General features: G+C 43.7%; 2 protein-coding genes across 2 annotated transcripts; one reads left to right on the top strand and one right to left on the bottom strand.

Moving 5' to 3' along the window:
• The first annotated feature begins 216 nt into the window (after positions 1-216).
• On the top strand, positions 217-14,460 carry ehd1a (EH-domain containing 1a). Its single transcript, XM_018660390.2, has 6 exons — positions 217-1,014; positions 5,972-6,069; positions 11,017-11,258; positions 12,003-12,173; positions 12,842-13,006; positions 13,335-14,460. Exons 1-6 carry the CDS (start codon positions 626-628, stop codon positions 13,866-13,868), a joined length of 1,599 nt encoding a protein of 532 aa, XP_018515906.1. The 5' UTR covers positions 217-625; the 3' UTR covers positions 13,869-14,460.
• Positions 14,461-17,469: 3,009 nt separating this feature from the next.
• map1lc3cl (microtubule-associated protein 1 light chain 3 gamma, like) lies at positions 17,470-19,226 on the bottom strand. Its single transcript, XM_018660166.2, has 4 exons — positions 19,023-19,226; positions 18,838-18,893; positions 18,611-18,717; positions 17,470-18,365 (listed from the first exon to the last, which is right to left on the bottom strand). The coding sequence occupies exons 1-4, from the start codon at positions 19,078-19,080 to the stop codon at positions 18,176-18,178; spliced, it is 411 nt and encodes a 136-aa protein (XP_018515682.1). The 5' UTR covers positions 19,081-19,226; the 3' UTR covers positions 17,470-18,175.
• Between the last annotated feature and the right edge of the window lie 398 nt (positions 19,227-19,624).

Genomic DNA, 19,624 nt, shown 5'->3' with positions numbered 1-19,624 from the left:
AATATTACTGTGTGAGATACAAACAACAATGAGAATAAATGTATCATTGTGGCCCTTTTAATGTGAGGACTATTCCAAATAAAGAAAACACTGATAAACTGTGGGATTTAAAGTTGTGACCATAAACATTCACTACTGCTGTATTTAGGAGACCTGAGTGGCAGACGTTGATGCTTTTATTGTGAAATACGCGTCAGAGTTCCGGTATCTGTGTGCCAGCCTCCTTCCTTGGTGGGGTTCACCAACTGACAGCCGGTCGCTACGAGAGTTAGCCAACCGCTAAGAGGAGTTGTAACGGTATTACAATCACAGCAGTGTAGCATTGAGTCGTATCTCGCCACCTAGAGCTAGATATTCATGTTGGAGTGTGGCTGGCTGTGTTAGGAGAGCCAACGTCAGCTGAAGAGGGAGACCTCCCCTGAATGACTGAGTGAGTGTGTGGCTACTAGCTAGCGAAGAGGAGGGTGGGGACAAAAAACTTCCAAGACCTCGCCCAGCCGTTGCTTCACTCTAGCAGGCAGCTTACTCTCTTGACGGTGTGAGAGATCCACACCACTCAACCAGATAATAATTCCAGGGGAGACTGACACGAGTGTGTCATCTAAGGGGAAGAAAATCAGTAAAAATGTTCAGGAAAAACTTGAAGAAGGACCCCGAGCTGTTTCAGAACGTGTCGGAGGGGCTGCGGCGGCTTTACCGGACCAAACTGTTCCCGTTGGAGGACACGTATCGGTTCCACGACTTCCACTCCCCCGCGCTCGAAGATGCCGACTTCGACAACAAGCCCATGGTCCTCCTAGTGGGTCAGTACTCCACCGGGAAGACCACGTTCATCCGGCACCTCATGGAGCAGGACTTCCCTGGTATGCGGATTGGTCCCGAGCCGACCACAGACTCATTCATCGCGGTGATGCACGGCGAGCAGGACGGCGTGATACCGGGTAACGCTCTGGTTGTCGACCCCAAGAAGCCCTTCCGCAAACTCAACGCCTTTGGCAACGCGTTCCTCAACAGGTAAAGCCACTGCCAAGTACCCAGACCACATTAAAGAGCTTACAGTGAGCAATGCGAAAAATGTCACACACTAGGATTATAGCCACCAGGCAGTAAGAGCCCTACAGCTATTCGATGATATGAGATTGTTACTTATTAATCTATGAATGAAACTGATGTATCTTGTCAATGTCACGCTTGTCTTGAACTCAACAGCTGTGGGTTAATAGACGTGGCATAACAACACATCACCTGTGGTTTAAATGTCCTCTCTACAAGTCCTTACATGTAGGCTACCACACTTTTAGGAAAGTAAATTCACTGTATGCTGTTGCACAATCCTCCCAGCAGAGTCAAGTGTGTGTTAGACGTTTCCTTCTGCCATCATCCTGAGAGAATGCGGGTGTTTAGTGTCAATAGCAGGGTGGAAGAGCCCCATCTGTGTGTGGAAAAGCAAAGGACAAGCAGGTGCTTTCCAGCACTTTATCTCATTCACAATAAAACCTTTCCCTTTCACTTTGGGACCAAATCCTGCCAGGTAACACGTACCTCGCCCTACTCACTTCACGCACTTCTCCCTATCCTTTAAAGCACCTGGCAGAGTCACTCGCTGACAGACGGTTTTGTCCCAGTGTCACAGTGTGGCCCCCTTGAATGTAGAAATGACTTGTAAGTGATGTTGCTAGGCAGCGAGCTGACCTTGTCCCGTCCTCGGATGCCGGTGCCATAAGTTTTGAACCCACTGGTCATATAAGTGTTGCCACATCAGTAGAAACCAATGAGCCAACTCCCTTATTTCACTACCTGTCAGTGTGTCTTATCACAAAGGTTTAAAGGTTTTGCAGTGACAGTCTGTATCCTTGTAGTATTGTTAATTTGAGTCCGCAGGTGCTTCAGTAGGGTTAGAGTGAGGTTACAGAGAGAAGACTTTCAGCTCATTGGAGTCTGAATCTGAGGAAAGTTCCCAAAGTTTTATGAATCACTCAGAGTGACACTTAGGTCTGTTATTCGCTGTAATGATTAAGTCAGAGGTAAAAGTGTCCTCAGACTTGGATGACTCAGAAGTATTTCCTTAGGTGGGGCTTTCACCAGTTAATGCAAGACTGCAATGGAAAAGATGGAAATGATAAAAAAAACAAAAAAAAAACAGAGAAAGAGAAAGTGAAATAAACAACTGGAGCAGAGGGAAAAGGAGCTAGTGAAAAGACTGCCCGTGTGTCAGTTAGTATATGAAACAAGCTTTAAGAGCTTACACAAGTCAGTGTGTAAGGTGAGACTGCAAAAGGTGATGTGAGAGAGAGAGCTAAAACATCCTGATCCAGCCTTTTGTGTGGATTTGTGATGACATCATTGTTGAAAGTGTCACTTCCTGTGGAGAATGTGACGGGTATATCCCCTTCTCTTCCTGGTAGTCACTGATGGTGTCACCCTGCACAGGGAAGGGGGGCCAGCGAGGAAAACAGATGGACAAATAATTCACAAACAAATGACTGACTTGTGGGCTGTCATGCTCTTAATCTGTTATTAGCTTCAGATTAACAGGTGGGTCATGTAGCCATGTGCCGTGTTAGTGCAAACACTCTGGTTGTCACTTCCCCAGTCAGGCCTATTTCCCCGTTATTCACTGAAATCCTTTCCCTCGATTATCTGGAATGTTTGCTTTATCTTGCATGAGTGCAGACGTCTGCCAAACAGCATCAGTCAAACTCAGAAAAGTGAAGTAATGCATTTCAGATAATACTTAAAAGGTGCTGGGAGTGTTACACTTCACAGGCCACGATTCACTGCTCAGGAGTTTATTACAGACTTGAGGGGAAACCAGATAAGATTGTGTATAAACAAAGGCTATTGTCCATCGCAGCATCATTTGTCAAGCTGCTGTGTGGTATTGTGGCCGTGTGGTATTGTGGGACATGTGGTTCCCTTTGAAATCATTCTGCATCTTTGTCTCAGAGGTACATTCAGGCTTGAGCGGTCATACACCCACTTAGGGGAAAGCTCACATGATCATACATCACAGGGTGTGTGTGTGTAGCGGTTACAGGTGCATGACCTGATTGAGCAGATCTGTGTGTGCGCATTATCAGTCAGCTGTGATGGCATGTAGCATGGAGGTGGCCTGCAGATGATAAAAAGTTTTGTCAAGAACCGGATCCAGACAGACATTTGGAACTGGGCTGTTTTTGGCTCCGACCGGGCCAGTTTTCCTCTCATGGCCAAAAGTATTTGGATTGGCCTTCAGCTGTCTGTGGGTTAAATGTATTTTTACTCATAAAAGTAGATAGGGGATATCAAGGGTCAGGTTGTTCATCAACAGATTTGAGGTGGAGGACATTGTGTCGCTTTTTAACCATAGTGATTCAAACTGCAGATCAGCCCTTAACTACCAGGCTCAGAAGGGACTTACCCTCAGTGTAACCAGTTATTTATGAAGAGAGTAAACAGAAATCAGTCAAGGGATTCACACACACCTACAGTTTGGCCTTGGATAAACCCAAAAGGTGATGGCTGGTGTACTCAACTAGCTGCCAGTTCTTTTTTTTGTTTGTTTGTTTTTGTTTTTGTTTTGTTTTTTTACAGTTTTTCCATTATTTGTATTTTGTAGCAGCCTGGTTTCAGATTGCCTCCCACCTCCTGCGTAGTGATTTTGTACCAAATATTTCTGTACAAGTAACATAATAGCTCTCTTCCACTTCTAGATAAGCCTGCATACTTTTTTAGCTCTTGTTCCTTTTAAGCTAAAACACCACTGCAGTCAGAAGGCCCCTATGTGTTTGTGCTCTCTCTGTGAGCCATTAGTCAGTAAAACCAGAGTCAGCAAAGTTTAAGTTCCGCACTGGCCCACCCCGGCCCACACTGTCCTGCTCCGTCCTGTCCTGTTATTCCAGGACACTGACTCTGCACTTTGGCTGAGATAGGGGCTGACATATGCATGGCTTTACAAAGCACATAACAAACAAACACACATGAGGGCACGTGTAGATGTAGATATATATATTTTATATAAATATTTTATTCTCACACATGCACACACAACAAAATTTTAGAGGAAGCAAACATGGAAAACTGACACAAATGTAACCTCGCGGTCCGCATCCCAAGTGCTAGCGACAGCCGCCCTGTTTCCTCTTCTCTATGGGAAGTTGAGGTTATGATGTGGGGGAAGGTCATAGATCAGGAGGTGAGGCAGGAGAGGAAGACCCTCTGTTATAAGCTGGAACCAGACTTCCAATATCACTGGACAGGTCTAATTTTTGACAGTGAACCGAGGTCCATGGCCTCTCAGCGGGGATGGGTTTCTCACTTTCTCGAGGTATAATTGAACAGCCCAAGGACTCGAGATATTTTTGAGCTCTCAGGGCCCCTGGTGCCTGGTAGGGTCCCACTCTGTTTCTAAGAATTCCAGCTCAAGTTCATCGCAGCATTCTTTCCTACTGTGTGGAAAATGTTGGGATAGATAGTTAAATGGAAAACCTGAGCCAAAATTCCAACTGGATATCATACGCCATCAGCTATGAGAGGGAGGGGAAAAAGCAGCATGTTTGTTATCTTTGGCAGCTGCTCTTATTGTATTGTAATACCATACATAAGGTCTCCATGCAAGTAGAAGTACTGCTCTCATATTTTTTGACTTGTTCATTGTCCTCAGATTTTTTCCTCCTCCCTGCATGTGGTATGAGACCTCTGTTAGGGTCTGTGGTGTGTCTGGCCTTGGTGCGGTTGCAGCAGGAATGTAAAAGCACAGTTCCCCCGGTCTTATGACCCCTCTCCTCTGAGCTCATGTTGTGAGTATCGGTTCAGATTGACTCAAAGGGCAGCAGAGCGAGAAGTAGTACTCTGAGCTGTGGGGTCTCCTAACAATCCCTTTCTTTGTCCTGAGTGGGACACCGTGGGTTTATGCAAAACCACTCATCCTCTCTCGTGCTTTACAGTGTGTATATCTGTCTGTGTTTGTGTGCGTGTTATGTGTCTTGGCTTGATATCTGTTGAATTGAAGAGCAACACCCCCCCCACCCCCACCCCCCCTTTAAAGTTTAAACCTCAGTGTCCAGGGCTAAAGGAGACCATTGTGTAGTGAGTTATGTTTCATTGGGAATGACTCAGGCCTACAATTGATAATCAAACTACAAAGTATTGTCCCAGTGTTTCCCTAACATTCTTGTACAGCATATACTCCCCCCCCCCGCCCCCCCCCCCCCCCCACTGCTTGGAAAATATGACTGTGTCATCATGCATTTTTCTTACAAGTAAAGTATTTGCAAGCGAGACGAAACTCACTATCAGCTGAATTCATGATTTGGTCTCTAAAACATCAGAAGAGAGGAAAAGATCTGTTATAATTTCCGTCCTCAGCCCAAGGTGATGTCCTCAGTTAGATGTGTTTTTGTTCAGAAGTCAAAGATATTCAGTTCACTGTAATGTAAGACAAAGAAAAGCAACAAATCCTCACATTTGAGAAGCTGGAACCATTAAATATCTTATGTTTTTTGCCTGACACTGGATGATGAATGATGCAATGATATCAAAAGTGCTGCCTATTAAACTGTCAGCTAGTTGGCCAATTGATTTCATGACAAATTGTTCGAACTTTAGTTCAGTTTAACCCCAGGCTGGAAAAACTCTGTCAATGTAAGCATTTTTTAAATGAAAGGACGTCTGAAAATGGGGTAGTAGCTGCACACTGAATCCATATTTTTGCTTCACGCCCAGTGCTACTCCACGTCTTAGTTGTTTAGCTTTTCCAGCAAGGGTATTCTGCTAATGTTAGTGTCCGAGAGCAAGGAGGTTGTTACTGAAAAGCTCCAGAATAATGTCTGTTTAATACCAAGCTTATATATAAACACTGACTGGTTTTCCCACCCTCCCTCTCTACCCCTATGTCTCTCACTCTCCTCTTTCTCTTTCTTTCTCCTCTCCTTCTTTTTCTTTCTCTCCTCTCTGTGCCCCATGCTGTCCCCTCTCTGCGTTTTCTCAACAGGTTCATGTGCGCCCAGATGCCAAACCCCGTCCTGGAGAGCATCAGTATCATCGATACTCCTGGAATCCTGTCCGGGGAGAAACAGAGGATAAGCAGAGGTCTGCTTGTTTTACTCACGTACACCAACACTTTACCCGCTCTCTCACTCGCCTGCTCACTAGTTACTACTACTGTTTAACAGAGCCCCACCCTCTCGGTTCAGAAACCCTGAAATACTGTAATCAGAAAGCCTTGTGCACACACACATTCAAAATAAGTCCACAGGAAGTCACAAGCTCAAATATAAAAAGGAAACACACTTAATCAACCTACATACTCTTCCTTTCCATGAGTGTTTCTCTGGTATTTCTGTGGCATGTGCTCTACAAAGTCAGCTCCTCACAGTGCTGTCAAACCTGTATTTAACTAACCCTTCAGGTCAATACCCAACCAAATTGTTCATGTAAATCTGATGGAGGCCTTCACAGCTTGACAGAGGCAAGGAGAGGGCGTAGAGCACTTTGAAGTTCATTTCCTGTCTCTGTACCTGTGGTTTTCTAGGGCACCATCCTCTTTCACATCCTTCCCTCTTTTTTTGTTTTTCTTTCTGTTTGTTTTCAGATCAGCCAGCAGCTGGTTTTGTATTAAAAAGGTTGATTTAACACCAGTAACTGAGAACACTTCCTGTATCTAGCTATTTTCTGTCAGTCTGTGCACCTTCTCTGTTTGTCCTGTGCTGCATCATTTACCATTTTATATCTGAGTCATTTCCCCATGCTCTGTGGACATAAATCAATTCATGTTTTTATCCGTTTCACCATGTGCTCCAACCAGCACTGTTACTCGCAGGGTCATCTCAGAATTGCCACATACACAGCTTTCCTCTTCACTTTTGATGATCCTACAGAACGCAGGCAGAAGATAACAGTGCATCTCAGCAGAGCTTCTGCTTTTTTCTAACCAACTTCAGCCCCTTTAAGAGGAAGTTACAAGTAGTAGAAGTTTTGTGTACTACTGGGAAAGGAAATGGAGTAAAATGGCAAACATAGCGGAGAGTTTCCCAAGACCGACCCCCTCCCACCACCACTACCGCCGCTGCCTGTGTTGCACAGAGAGCTGACTCACACTCACACAGTCAATCTGCTCTTTATTATTGAGGCTGATTTCCCACAAGACACAGCAAAAGGAAAAGGAACAATACTAAGAAATAGAGCTGAAATTTCTGTTTTTAGCTTCTGTGTTTGAGGATTTGCTGCTCCCCTTGGTTTTATATCACTATTAATTGAGTTTTAGACAGTTGGTAACTAACCAATAATGACATTAAGTGGTATTTTTAGTCATAATAGGAAGTAGTAGGGGACAAGAGAAGAGTAAGAGTAGGTCAAACTCCTCCCCAAACAGGGAGTCATAAATTAGTGGCATCTGATAAGACACCAAAGGAAGTGAGTGTGTGCATGTGGGTGTATGTGGTTGTGTACAGTTTGAATGAAAGGACTGGCACATGTGGAGGTGACCTCGTCTACAGAGAGGAGGAGCAGACGAAATCTGATGCCTCATACCTCAGACAGTTTTGTTTCTAGACATACATACTTATACAACCTTACTCTGCGGCATGCACACACATTTACTCCCTTTATCAAGCTTACACACACTTTCTCACACACACACTGGTTACCTTCTGCTGTGTTTCTGTATAAACACGGATACACTACAGTACTCCACAGACGTACTGTACTGACTGTGTCATATATAAACAGGACTGGTTGGATTGTGCAGCTGAGGTGTGACGGGCATGTATGTGTGTCTGTGCTCAGCATACAGGCAGATATTAGGCTCGTAACAGGCTACAGGAAGCTACACTGTTATTTCAGACTTTCCCTCAGTGCTGTAATCTGTTGACAGGAGCCATGTGTGGCTTGTCAGATATCATAGCCAAACATTTCTAGAATTTTATGTAGAGCAGCACGGTACGTAGGTTTCAGCGGCAGAACTAGGTTTGACATAAAAACTTAAGGCGATACTATAGCTCTACTGCAAGTCTAAAAGAGTAACAGTGAAACTGCGTCGTCCATTCATGGACACTGAGCTTTTTTTATTGCATAATCCTCTGATTATGGATACATTTTTGATTAGGTCAGCAAGTATTCCTCACGACTTCCTCCTTGTTGAGCCATGAAGTGATGAAAATTATTCTGCAGAACTGGCTCGTGTCTTTCAGTCACTGCTGATGGCAGGAGTACTAACGTGCTAAATGTCCTTCAGCGAATCTATGAGACAGCAAAAATAGGATTTATAGGAATAGTTTGACATTTTGGGAAATACCCTTATTTGCTTTTATGACCAGAATTAAATGAGTAGACGCTGTCATGTTTGTATAGTAAATATGATGTGACTGCTAGAGACAGGTTACTTTAAAGACCAGTTTACCCCTGTTTCCATGTGCTAAGCTAAGCTAACTGTCTGAAGTATTCCTTTAATTATCCTTGTATGAAAATGTGTTTTCTAATATGAACAGATTTTAGATTGCACAACAAAAGAATAACTGCAGCCTTGTTCCTGCTTCTCTGATCTCCATCAGTAATTGGCACGTGATTTTGAGGCCTGTCCAAATTTGTCATGGGCCTGGGTGTATCACAGCGTACGCACATTAGAGACACAGCAGTTGTCGATGCTATGTGCTATAAGTAAGTCTAAGCTTGAGCAGCTGTCTCTCTGTCTGTTTCTCTGACACGTGTGTTAAAAACAGACTTAAGAGAGAATGAGCAAATGTCCTCAGCTGGGTCCCAGGAGGATCTCTGACTTAAAATATTCCCTGTTTTATCCCCCTTCACTTTCACATTATGAGCACAGTCCATCCCCTATGTCTATCTCTTATTACATTTCTGTTTCTCTCTTACTTTCACTTTTACTCACCCCCTATCTTTCTCTTTCTGTCCCTGTCACTTTCCTCTTTTATCCTCCCTCTGTCTTCCCCTTTCATCTATCTCTAAATTCGTCTCTCTGCATATTGACTGTGTCTCACCGGCTCTCTTTTGTATTCACGTGTGCGGACAGACAAAAGACAGCCATGTTGGAATGCATGTGTAGCAGATCCGGCACTGATCGTGCAGCAGCCGAGATGAACTTTTAGAGCGACTGCATTCTTCTATGATCAGATGACACACAGACTCTAATCAAAACCATAATTCTCTCTCTTCCTCACTTCCTGTGCAGCTCCTCGAGGAGAAGGAAAGCTCAGAAAGTCCTGTTTCATGTAATTTGAGTGAGCCCCGCTGTTTCTCAAATAACCAAAGGAAGTGAGAAGTACAGTTTGTTTCTGATAGGAATGTATTTATAGCTTAAGCCAGCTCAGGCTCATCACATTTTGTTGTTCCCGTCATTACTGACTCTGACATTACTTACTTATATTTGCTGTCTGGCTCAAATGTTTGTTATCTTGCTTCCTTTTTTCATCTTTCGTGATTGGTTTTTCAGAGGCCACATTAATGAGCGCCGTTCCTGACAGAGATAATTTCTTTTCTAAGGCAGATGCGAGCTGTAGATTTACAAGTCCGATCGTCCAAAGGTTAGGATTCAGGTTCAATTGATCTTTACCACCAAATGCCTCTCTCCTGCTGTCTCAGTAAAGCTAGTTAATCTGTAACCAAGGGGAAAAAGCCCTGCCTCTTGAAAGCTCTTATCTAAACATTATTGGATCAACATGACTTGGAATATGAACGTAGAAACCACAATTAAACCATCTCCAACACACAGTTTATTGACCGTTTGGAGCCATTGAGCTCTTTGTCAAGTTGAACTCTCCACTCAAACTGTTTGTAGGCACAGCTCTGAGTGGAAAATGTGAGTGATGCTTTCGTATTGACAAGAGTGGTGGTGAAACAGAAAACAACAACCTGGTGTCAGTTAGTGTGCAGAACAGCAGGGCTGCAAACGGATACGCAAACATTATTTAAACTTTTGCAGCACTGTTGGACGCACATCGCTGGACACAAGACAGGAATGACGGGACAAGCTAGAGTTAGGGGATGTCTCAAAGGTGCACACAGAAAGGCAAGAGAGCTTTCCAGAGTTGTGTCAGGAGCTTTCTCATTTTTTTCATGACACTGCATCTTTACCTGGACCCTCTCCCACTGCATGTCCATCCTCCTTAAAAGAATATGCAACATGTCCTGATGAGTTATTATTGTCTGGTTTTTTTTGGTCAAAATGCTCTCATTTTTTATCAGAGACATTTAGGACTGACTTTACCTCCATTTTTGTTAAATGTTGCAATATCTCCACCATTTATTAACACTTCCTCTACTTCTTGATGTAGACATACTTTTTTATTTGTTTAAAACTTTGAGGTGGGTGAAATACCTGCAGCCAACTGCAGCAGTTTACACGGTAAATACAATATAATGCATATGTCTACAGCATTAAATCCATCAGTGCAACAGACTCATGTTGTACCCACCACTCTACTTCTCTCAGTTTCTCTTTTTAAATAGAAATAGTGTTTTCACACTCACGCTCAGTCTGGTAGTTTTTCTTCTTTGCTGCGCCGCTGAACGATGTTAATTAACAGTCAACGAAACTCAACATTTCCTGTTGTTTTTCACATTAAATGCCTAAATATACAAGGAAGGTTCCATAAGAAAATTGTAGAGGAAGTCTTGAGTTTTACTCATGGTATCTTAACATCTCTAAGGGAAAAAGCAAAGTGGAATATGTGACAATGGAATTTATCAAGACAACAAGTAAACATGGAGGAAATCTTGATTAGCATTCACCAGGGGAAGTTAGAAATGTAGGCCTTGTTTCCTCTGCCACTGACATCCTGCTCACTCTCACTGTCACGGTCACAAAAACAGTTGATGATGGATAATGAAGCAGTGTAGAGTAATCCTTACACCAACATGCCATAGTAAGCCCTGCACACTTCCAGTATACACCTGAAAACAGATATTTTAGTGAAGTAAACAGATAGACATAGGAGCATTGCATTGCTGCTACCTCAGCGTTTAGGAATGTCACTAACTAGACTATCTTATAACAGCCGGTCTCTTCTACTTGTCTCTCTCCAGGTTACGACTTTGCCGCGGTGCTCGAATGGTTTGCCGAGCGCGTGGACCGCATCATCCTCCTGTTCGATGCCCACAAGCTGGACATTTCCGACGAGTTCTCCGAGGTGATCCGCGCCCTCAAGAACCACGAGGACAAAATGCGCGTGGTGCTGAACAAGGCCGACCAGATCAGCACTCAGCAGCTGATGAGGGTCTACGGAGCACTGATGTGGTCTCTGGGCAAAATCATCAACACACCTGAGGTAAAAAGCATTTAAATAAACATTTTGACCCCAGTTGGATCTAAATGCTGTGTTTTTGAATAAATCCAAGCTTCATTTCCCACACTGACTACCAGAACTTGCCTTTTTCAGCTGGTAATAATCCATTGTTAGACGTGGCCTTCTTGGGCAGGTCTGGACAGAGGTCAGATGACCTTTTTGTTCCCCAGTGGACAAGCGTAATTGAACATAATTTTCAATAATTTCCCGCCAATGTTCTCAGTGTGTCATTATAGCAAAAGTTGTAAGAAAAAAACCTCTTAAATGTGTGAATGTAATGAAAGTGAAAGGCAGTTTTAAGACCTTCTATATTAGATCCCATGTCCTGCCTGATCATGTGACCCGACTCTTCTTATGACTAGTTAATATTTGAACCAGGGCCATATTCATAAACCAGTCCCAGAGAAACCTTTGGATACAAAGTAGACAATTATTAATTGACTTTGAGGGTGCATTGTGATGTGAAGCGTCTCTACATGATGTATAACACAAAAGACTTATTCATTTATTTCTGCTTCACTTTCAACCTCACAGTCCTGTATTATGTTTTCATCCTGTTTGTGTTTTTTGGGTATAATTGGTGCCTGTTTACACATTTTAGCCAGATGTTGGTATCATGTGTGTGACCTGTTAAAGAATTTCCTCTGATGTGGGTGTGGGCAGTAAAGTCTAACCAGAGGAACAATGCCGATTAATGGAGATTAACTTGTGCGAACTTTATTCCAGGTGGTGCGTGTGTACATTGGGTCGTTCTGGGCCCAGCCCCTGTTGGTCCCAGACAACAGGAAGTTGTTTGAGGCAGAGGAGCAGGATCTGTTTGTGGACATCCAGTCGCTGCCACGCAACGCAGCGCTACGCAAACTCAATGACCTCATCAAACGTGCACGCCTCGCCAAGGTCAGTATTAATGAGGCTAAGAGTCCAAAGCCATGCCAGCAGCTCTGTTAGGTACAGCGGTGCTTTGAGCTAAAGGCTAACATCATCATGTTAACATGCTGAGTGTTAGCAGGTGAAACATTTGTGCATTAGCAGTCTGTCTGTACAAAATGTAAGCAATTCATCTGATAGTTGTTTATCCATTTCAATTAAAACCACAAATGTCAACCTGCTGGTGACGCTTGAGGAAAAGTCACAGGAGTCCTTAGGATTCACCCTCTGTGGAACATGAAAGTCACAAAATTTCATGTCAGTCGTTGTTGAGATATTTCCATTCGGATCAAAGTGGTGCACTGACCTGCATTGTTTTACCAAGAACCATGATGCTAGTCTGGCTAAAAACCACACAAAAAAGTTTCAAAATTATCCACAGGCAGAAGTGAGAACAAAAGTTTGCCTGAAGATTACGACAATCTGATAACCCAGTAACCTTGTAACACTTTCGAGAGGAGAAGTGGGATTATTTGTTGTTTCCAGTCTGTATTTATAGTATATTGAGTAAATCTCAGACTCCAAAAATCCCCTCCAGACATGTTTTAAGACATATGAAAATGCTCTGACATAATTCAATTAACTCATTAAAAAAAATATAATGAAATATGACTGTTGTATTTTTTTATGGCGACCAGGTGCACGCCTACATTATCAGCTCTCTGAAAAAGGAGATGCCCAGTGTGTTTGGAAAGGACTCCAAGAAGAAGGAGCTGATAGCCAACCTGGGAGAGATTTACCACAAGATCGAGAAGGAGCAGCAGATCTCACCTGGAGACTTCCCCAACCTGGCCAAGATGCAGGTAAGATAAGGATAAACCCAGACATACACAGGAGACAATGATGTACTATCCAGATCTGATGAAACAACAACTTTGAGTCTATTTTTGGCATCTTATATAAGGTGTTCGGTTCAGAGTAGAATGACCTTCCAACCTTTACTCTCTTCACATCTTTGCCCTTCTTTCCTGCCCTTGCCCTCCAGGATGGGCCAGGACGGGGATGAGATTTATTTTTCCTGGTTTGTCAGGAAATCCTGCTTCTTGTATGCGGCTCCCATTGGTAGCCATCGGACTGATCTATTTCTATCACCAATTCCTGTTTTCTCTCAACCCCCCTCCATCCCTTCAGGAGCTGCTGAATGGCCAGGACTTCTCCAAGTTTGCAGCGCTGAAGCCCAAGCTGCTGGAGGCGGTGGAGGACATGCTCGCCAACGACATCGCCCGTCTCATGGCCATGGTGCGCCAGGAAGAGGCCACCATGCCCAGCCAGTGCGTCAAGGGTGGAGCCTTTGAGGGAACCATGAGCGGCCCCTTCGGTCACGGCTACGGAGAGGGTGCCAGCGAAGGCATCGACGAGCTGGAGTGGGTGGTGGGTCGCGACAAGCCTTCGTACGACGAGATCTTCTACACCCTCTCTCCCATCAACGGCAAAGTGTCCGGCGCCGCAGCCAAGAAGGAGATGCTGAAGTCCAAGCTGCCGAACACGGTGCTCGGAAAGATCTGGAAGCTGGCAGATGTGGATAAAGACGGCCTCCTCGACGACGAGGAGTTTGCCCTCGCCAACCACCTCATCAAGGTGAAGCTGGAGGGCCACGAGCTGCCACCTGAGCTGCCCAACCACCTGGTGCCTCCATCCAAACGTGGAACAGTTGTGCAGGATTAGAGGAGCCAGACGTGGAGCAGAGGGTAGCAGCAGCCTGGAAGCGCTTTGCATCATGTTGAGGACTCTCCAACCCACGAGCATGAACAGCATCATCCTCCATCAAGCTGCGAGTCTCCAGGCTTCCTGACACACACCACGAGGAGATATTGCTGTGATATTTTTCACCAGAGAGAGACTGGAGAGTTTCTGGGGGTGGCGGGTGGGGGGTAGGTCCATCTTTAGGGAATAATGTTCAGGCATCTGTTAGAAGTAAACTTGGGGAGGGGGAGGGGTTGATTTACTGCCTAATGAAAGGACATTACTGGATCGCGAACTGATGAGTAGAAGGAGGTTGCATGATGGGGATGGAATATGGATTTGTGCATCCTGTGTAAAACATGTCTTATAAGCATATAGTCCATATTATTATATGTTGATCCAAAGAAATATAGTTTTTTTCCATTTGGAGAGAGAGAGGAAATAAATCAAAACAGCTGTTAGAATTGTTTTATCTATATTTTTGTATTTCCTGACTGTTAACTTTGACTCTTTCCAAATGCTTCCCTTTTTATTATTTTGCCAGATAAATAAAAAGGAGTAATGTACCATCCGACTCGTGGTTATCTGAATTTTTGTTGAGTCTTTCTATGATACATAACGTTGGTTTGATTCTATCAGATGTTTCCAGCCTTACTGGAAGAGACACTGATTAAATCCAGGGGAGAAGCTTGCAAACATAAATTCTATTTGCGCAATAAATCCAAACTGACTCATAGTTTTGTAGTAATTTTTCACATAAGGTCACTCAAAGGACTGTGTCATTTAGAGGTCATCTGGACGCAGACTTTTATTTTGAAATGCCCTCATTTTGACAGTTTTAATGAGGTCTACTGCCCTCTGCAGGCCAGAGAGACTCAAACCAGGAGCCTCAGGAGGACGTATAAGGCCATTTACCCGTGACACAAGTCGCTTCTTGCTGCATATTTTTGTGGGCAAGTGGAAAAGAGTGGTGTAGTGGTTACAGCGCTCACATAGTGTGGAGCACTTTAAAAGACACATGGAGACAATTTACAAAGCTAAAAATCCAGCCCGGGCTCAGGGAGACGAGCAGAAATCATAAACAGAAAGACAGGAAGCTCCCGCATGTGAGACACAGATCTGAGTCTGAGTAGAAATGAAGTTGGCTGCTTACAGCTTCTTTACATTCACTGTGTAAATCTGTGCTGTAGTTACCTGAACAAGCCTGATTCTGCTCTGAGGTCTGTTTGCATAATTCAAATAGGCTGTAGAAATAAGAAACTGATATGTAAATCATATGCACCACAACGGTTGATAGTAAATCTGAAGAAACTACATGATGTTTTTCCCACGTGAACTTTGGTTTTAATGGGAACAGCAGCCAGATGATTGATGCGAGGCCAAGAATCACGTCAACGCGTTCCCCTAATATATCTTTCACTGCATGTCTGGTCATGTGTGTGTTTACATATTTCCACGTTTCCACACTGATCATCCTCGACTTGGAAACATCAGCTGGTTGTTTGGAATTTGTGTGACCATCGTTTCACAGCTGAAAGCAGCAGTCTGCCTCTCACTGTTTTGTTGCGTTTTCACGTGAACACTCAGAGTTGTGTGTCTCCCTCATCAGGACACTCATTGGTATTCTGCTCACTGACTCACTGGATTATCAGTCAGCGTCAGATTCCCATCATCTGTTTCTCACCACAGCAGCAGGAGATTTCATGTCTGATAAAGTCCAGAGGCGCTCCCTTGTGTTTCGATAAGTTATTACAGCTCTTGAGTTTGGATGGAGGCTCATGTTAGAGCCAACTCTAACATGATGTATGGTTGTGTCTTTTGTCCTGAGTGAATTTCCTTCTCAGATTGTTTAATTTGAAGGATTTTTAGAGGCCTGAGGAGGTGACAGTGTTCAGGATTTCACTGACAAAGCAAAGCTTCAAGGAAAATCTGATTAAAACGCACATTACTTTTAATGTAAAATCAGTCTTTTCTTGGGATCCTTTGAATGGTCATGACCCACAAATAAGAAAAATGTTAAACATACCATAAAGATTCATATAAAAACTAATTGGCAGTAGATAATAATTTGTGTCTGATATATTTATCCTCAGAAAAAAGTTGTTTAAAAAAAAAAAGAAAGTTCAATGATGTTTCTGTTCCTGTGTGCTCATTGTAAAATCTACATTATATGAATTTGAAATTGCCTCAATGTGCTGAATGTTTGCTACAGTATGTAGTTTTATGTTATAGCTTTTCCCACTTAACAGTGTTATTGTAGCGTGGTATGCAAACAGTCACAATCATTGTTTTGCCGTGTAGGAATGTGGGATTTACTGTGATGTAAAGTTGAGGTCTAGACTGCATGATACATTCAACTAAAATTTTAAATTTTCAGAGTCAGTCTTACTTTACATCATTTCATATACTAACCTACTTTGCTATTTGTATAATCTTGTAGAAATAACCTGTAACGGTGATTAACATCCAGTGATGAATATGAGCAACATAATGAACCTATTGTGTGATGCTTTAAATCATCTGATACAGATGTTTTGATCAGGTGTGAAATGTGAGGATTTTGAGACCCAGTGAGAAGCAAAGCATTTTGTGTTGTGAAAACTGAACTGCAGCAACTGTAAATTACTGTAATTAACTGAAGTTAACTCTGTGTTCAAAACAGGTAATTTACAGCTGGCAGAAGCCTCTGTGTTCCTCTTGTTCTGCTGATGATAATACATTGGCAGAAAGCTGCTGGAATGGACACAGTGGTGTGAAGTGAGAGGCGACACGACTGCACTGCCTGTCCCTCTGTGTCCGTACACTGTGTGTTTAGATAGCTGTCACCCTCCTCCACTGTATATCTCTTCTTTACATTGTTTCCTTTTTCCTGTCTTCCTCCGTCAGGGCGTCACTATCTTCCCCCCTCGTCTCTTTTCCCCTCTTCCTTCCCTTTACTTCCACTGTTTATGGAGAGCAGCTTCTCTTCTCCCTGTTTTTCTGCCCCTGTTTCTTTGTCTTTCATCTGTGTTCCCGTCACTCCCCTGACTCTTTTCTTTCCACCCCTCTCTCAGTCTTTTGGGTCACATTTGCCCCTTCAGTGTCTAAAAATAACCCCACCCACCTGCCCTAGCTCCAACCCTCCTCTGACACACTGACCCCTGCACAAAGTTGACTGGGTCGGGCTTATATAACATCATCATGTGGAGGGAGCGCCATTTCTCAGAGGCAGGTTAGGAATGAGTCACCTGTATGTGTGAGTACAAATGAGTACACAGAGAAAAGTGTAACACGCTCATGACCTCAGCTCCTTATCCACAAAAAAAGGCTTCAAAAGGTTGTAAAACAATGTCTGTTTTTGACGTTTTCGATGTTTTAACTCGGCATGAAGCCATTGAAACTTTTTCTCTGTGGTTTGACAAAATCACTGAGGTGTCTCAAGCTCCATTTAATGACCTCAAAACATCTGGAACTGAGACTAAAAAACACTGAAAAAAGGAGCTAATTTCATAGCAACACAGAAAAACTGATGTCATTTTAAAGTCATATAAACAGGGTCAAAACTGTAAAAACATGTCAGTAAAAATCACTCCAAGACAAGGAATTAAAAGGATAAGAATTCATTTATTTTTGGAATACTGACAGCTGGATACAGAAACACATCAGAGCAGCAACAACGTCCTCTAAAGTCCCTGTAATGATCTGCCAGAGTCCAGAGCACAGTTTCACATTTTTGAGGGAGGGTGAGAATGAAGAGGCAATCAGAGAAAAGAGAGGAGGAAGGGGAGATAAGTGCTAAAAAGAAGAGTCTGATTACGCAACACACTGACTTTGTTTTGGGAGAGTGGAGAAAATGATGGTGGTGGTTCCACTAAACTGGTTTTACCCTGAACTGGCAGTGCAGTTATGTGGAAACTGGTTCGTTTACATCGAAGCTCGATGTTTCTGTTGTTCTCAAACAATTCTCTGTATTGACTTGTACTTTTTCCTCCCAATATCTCTTAACAGAAATCATCAAATGAGCCAATCACACAATCAATCAAGCGTCTTCATCAGGGTGAGTTTTGTCCCCGTGAGTCTAGTTCTGGCTTACTGAGGCTCCAGTGCAGTAAAAAGAAGTACAGAGTGATGTGTTGTGTTTAAAAGTCCATAAGGGTTCATGAGGTAGTCTGAGGTGCAGTTTGGGGCTAAAAAAAATGGACAAAACTGTCCCGGCTTGGCTCAGTTTGTCCCATTTTTTTCCCAGTTTGGCTGTGTGGTGTCACCACCGTTGGTCCAGGTTCAGTTCATTTCTTTTATGTGTTTGAGGCTCAGGAGGGCGGCCTGGCCACTGACTGAGGTGCTCCGAACATCTCCTGCGAGGCATAGGTGATGTAGAGGAAGCCGTCAGTGTCGCTGTAGCGGGAGTAAACCTCCCCCATGCTGGAGGACATGCAGGACATGCTCTTCTCTGCCACCAGGAGGAACAGAGCCTGGGTAGAGTCCAAGTCAATCTTATTCCTGAAAGGAAGAAAGAGGCAGAGGAAGGTGAACGATGGAAAAATTTTTAGGACAAAGGAGGAGAAAGTATGAGGGAGGCAGAGGTGTGGAGAAGCTGAGACAGAACAATGGCTAATCTGACAACTTGGAGGAGAAAATACAGAGGAGGGAGGGCTGAAACGAAAAGAAAAGGGCTGGAAAAATCAGAAACAAGCCGGGTGAGAAGAGGAGTAATAACTGTTAGAAACATATCACTGATTATTTACCTGAGCAGGCAGAGGAACTGACCCAAGGTGAGCTCAAAGGGAACCAGGAACTTTGTTTTGTCCAACAGGGGGAGAGTCTTTTCACGGATGTAACGTTCGACAATCACCTGGACACAAAAACACATCTGTGATCAGACGATTGTGCAATCACTCACAGCAAATAAAAGTGTAAAACTGGTCATTAAATACATTCAATCTGTAAAATAACAGAATTTAAATAAACTCACAGGCAACTTGTTTGGGAATTTAGACCGAATGCTGCATACTTCATCTTTTCTTGTTGCTAGAGAGAAACAGTTAAACACATTTTACACTTTTAAAACCAGCCTCCATTCACTGTTCACTGTTCACTGTTTGTTAATGCAAGTAGGTGCAGCAGTTAATCAAAGAATCGACTGAAAATGTGACTCACCAAGGCATTTCCTCTGCTTGAACGGCATCATCTCCATGGATTTCTCAAAAGGAGCCATGTCTGTCTGTTAGTTAGTTGCTTGGGGCAGTTTGCAGAGAGACCAGTGGTGATGGAGGCTGGTGGGCGCCGGTGTGGCGGTCTTTGCCCGGGCTGACGGTGACGTCCCCTCGGGTGGAAGTAAGCAAACCCCGCTGGGAAGCTGCGACCGGCCGTGTTTTATAGGAAGCAGAGCTGGGAGGAGTTGAAATGTGACACCAACAAATAAAGACACACTCCTCGTCCTGCTGTTGGTGGGTAGCGTGTGGATGCAGGGGTGCATCAGTGTGTGTGTGCTCTCTCTTCTGGTTCAGACCAGATTCACACATAATGGTTATCTCACTGAGCATTCTCACATCTGCTTGTGATATTGGTGCTGCTGTCACGTCCACACATAGGACAGAGGTGTAATGAGGGCAGCCCACCATGTGACATCAATGACTGAGACAAACAGGGACAAACCTCCAGTCCTTAAACACAGTTGGTGCTGCATTTATGATAAGATCTGATAGCTCTGGATCCAACCAACACACACATTTTGTTAATCCCTGACCTTTGACCTCACC

Source organism: Lates calcarifer, linkage group LG8 (genome assembly GCF_001640805.2).
Source record: "Lates calcarifer isolate ASB-BC8 linkage group LG8, TLL_Latcal_v3, whole genome shotgun sequence".
Lineage (NCBI taxonomy): Eukaryota > Metazoa > Chordata > Actinopteri > Centropomidae > Lates > Lates calcarifer.
The sequence above is the reverse complement of the archived record's forward strand: the minus strand, read 5'-3'. Positions and strand labels throughout refer to the sequence as shown.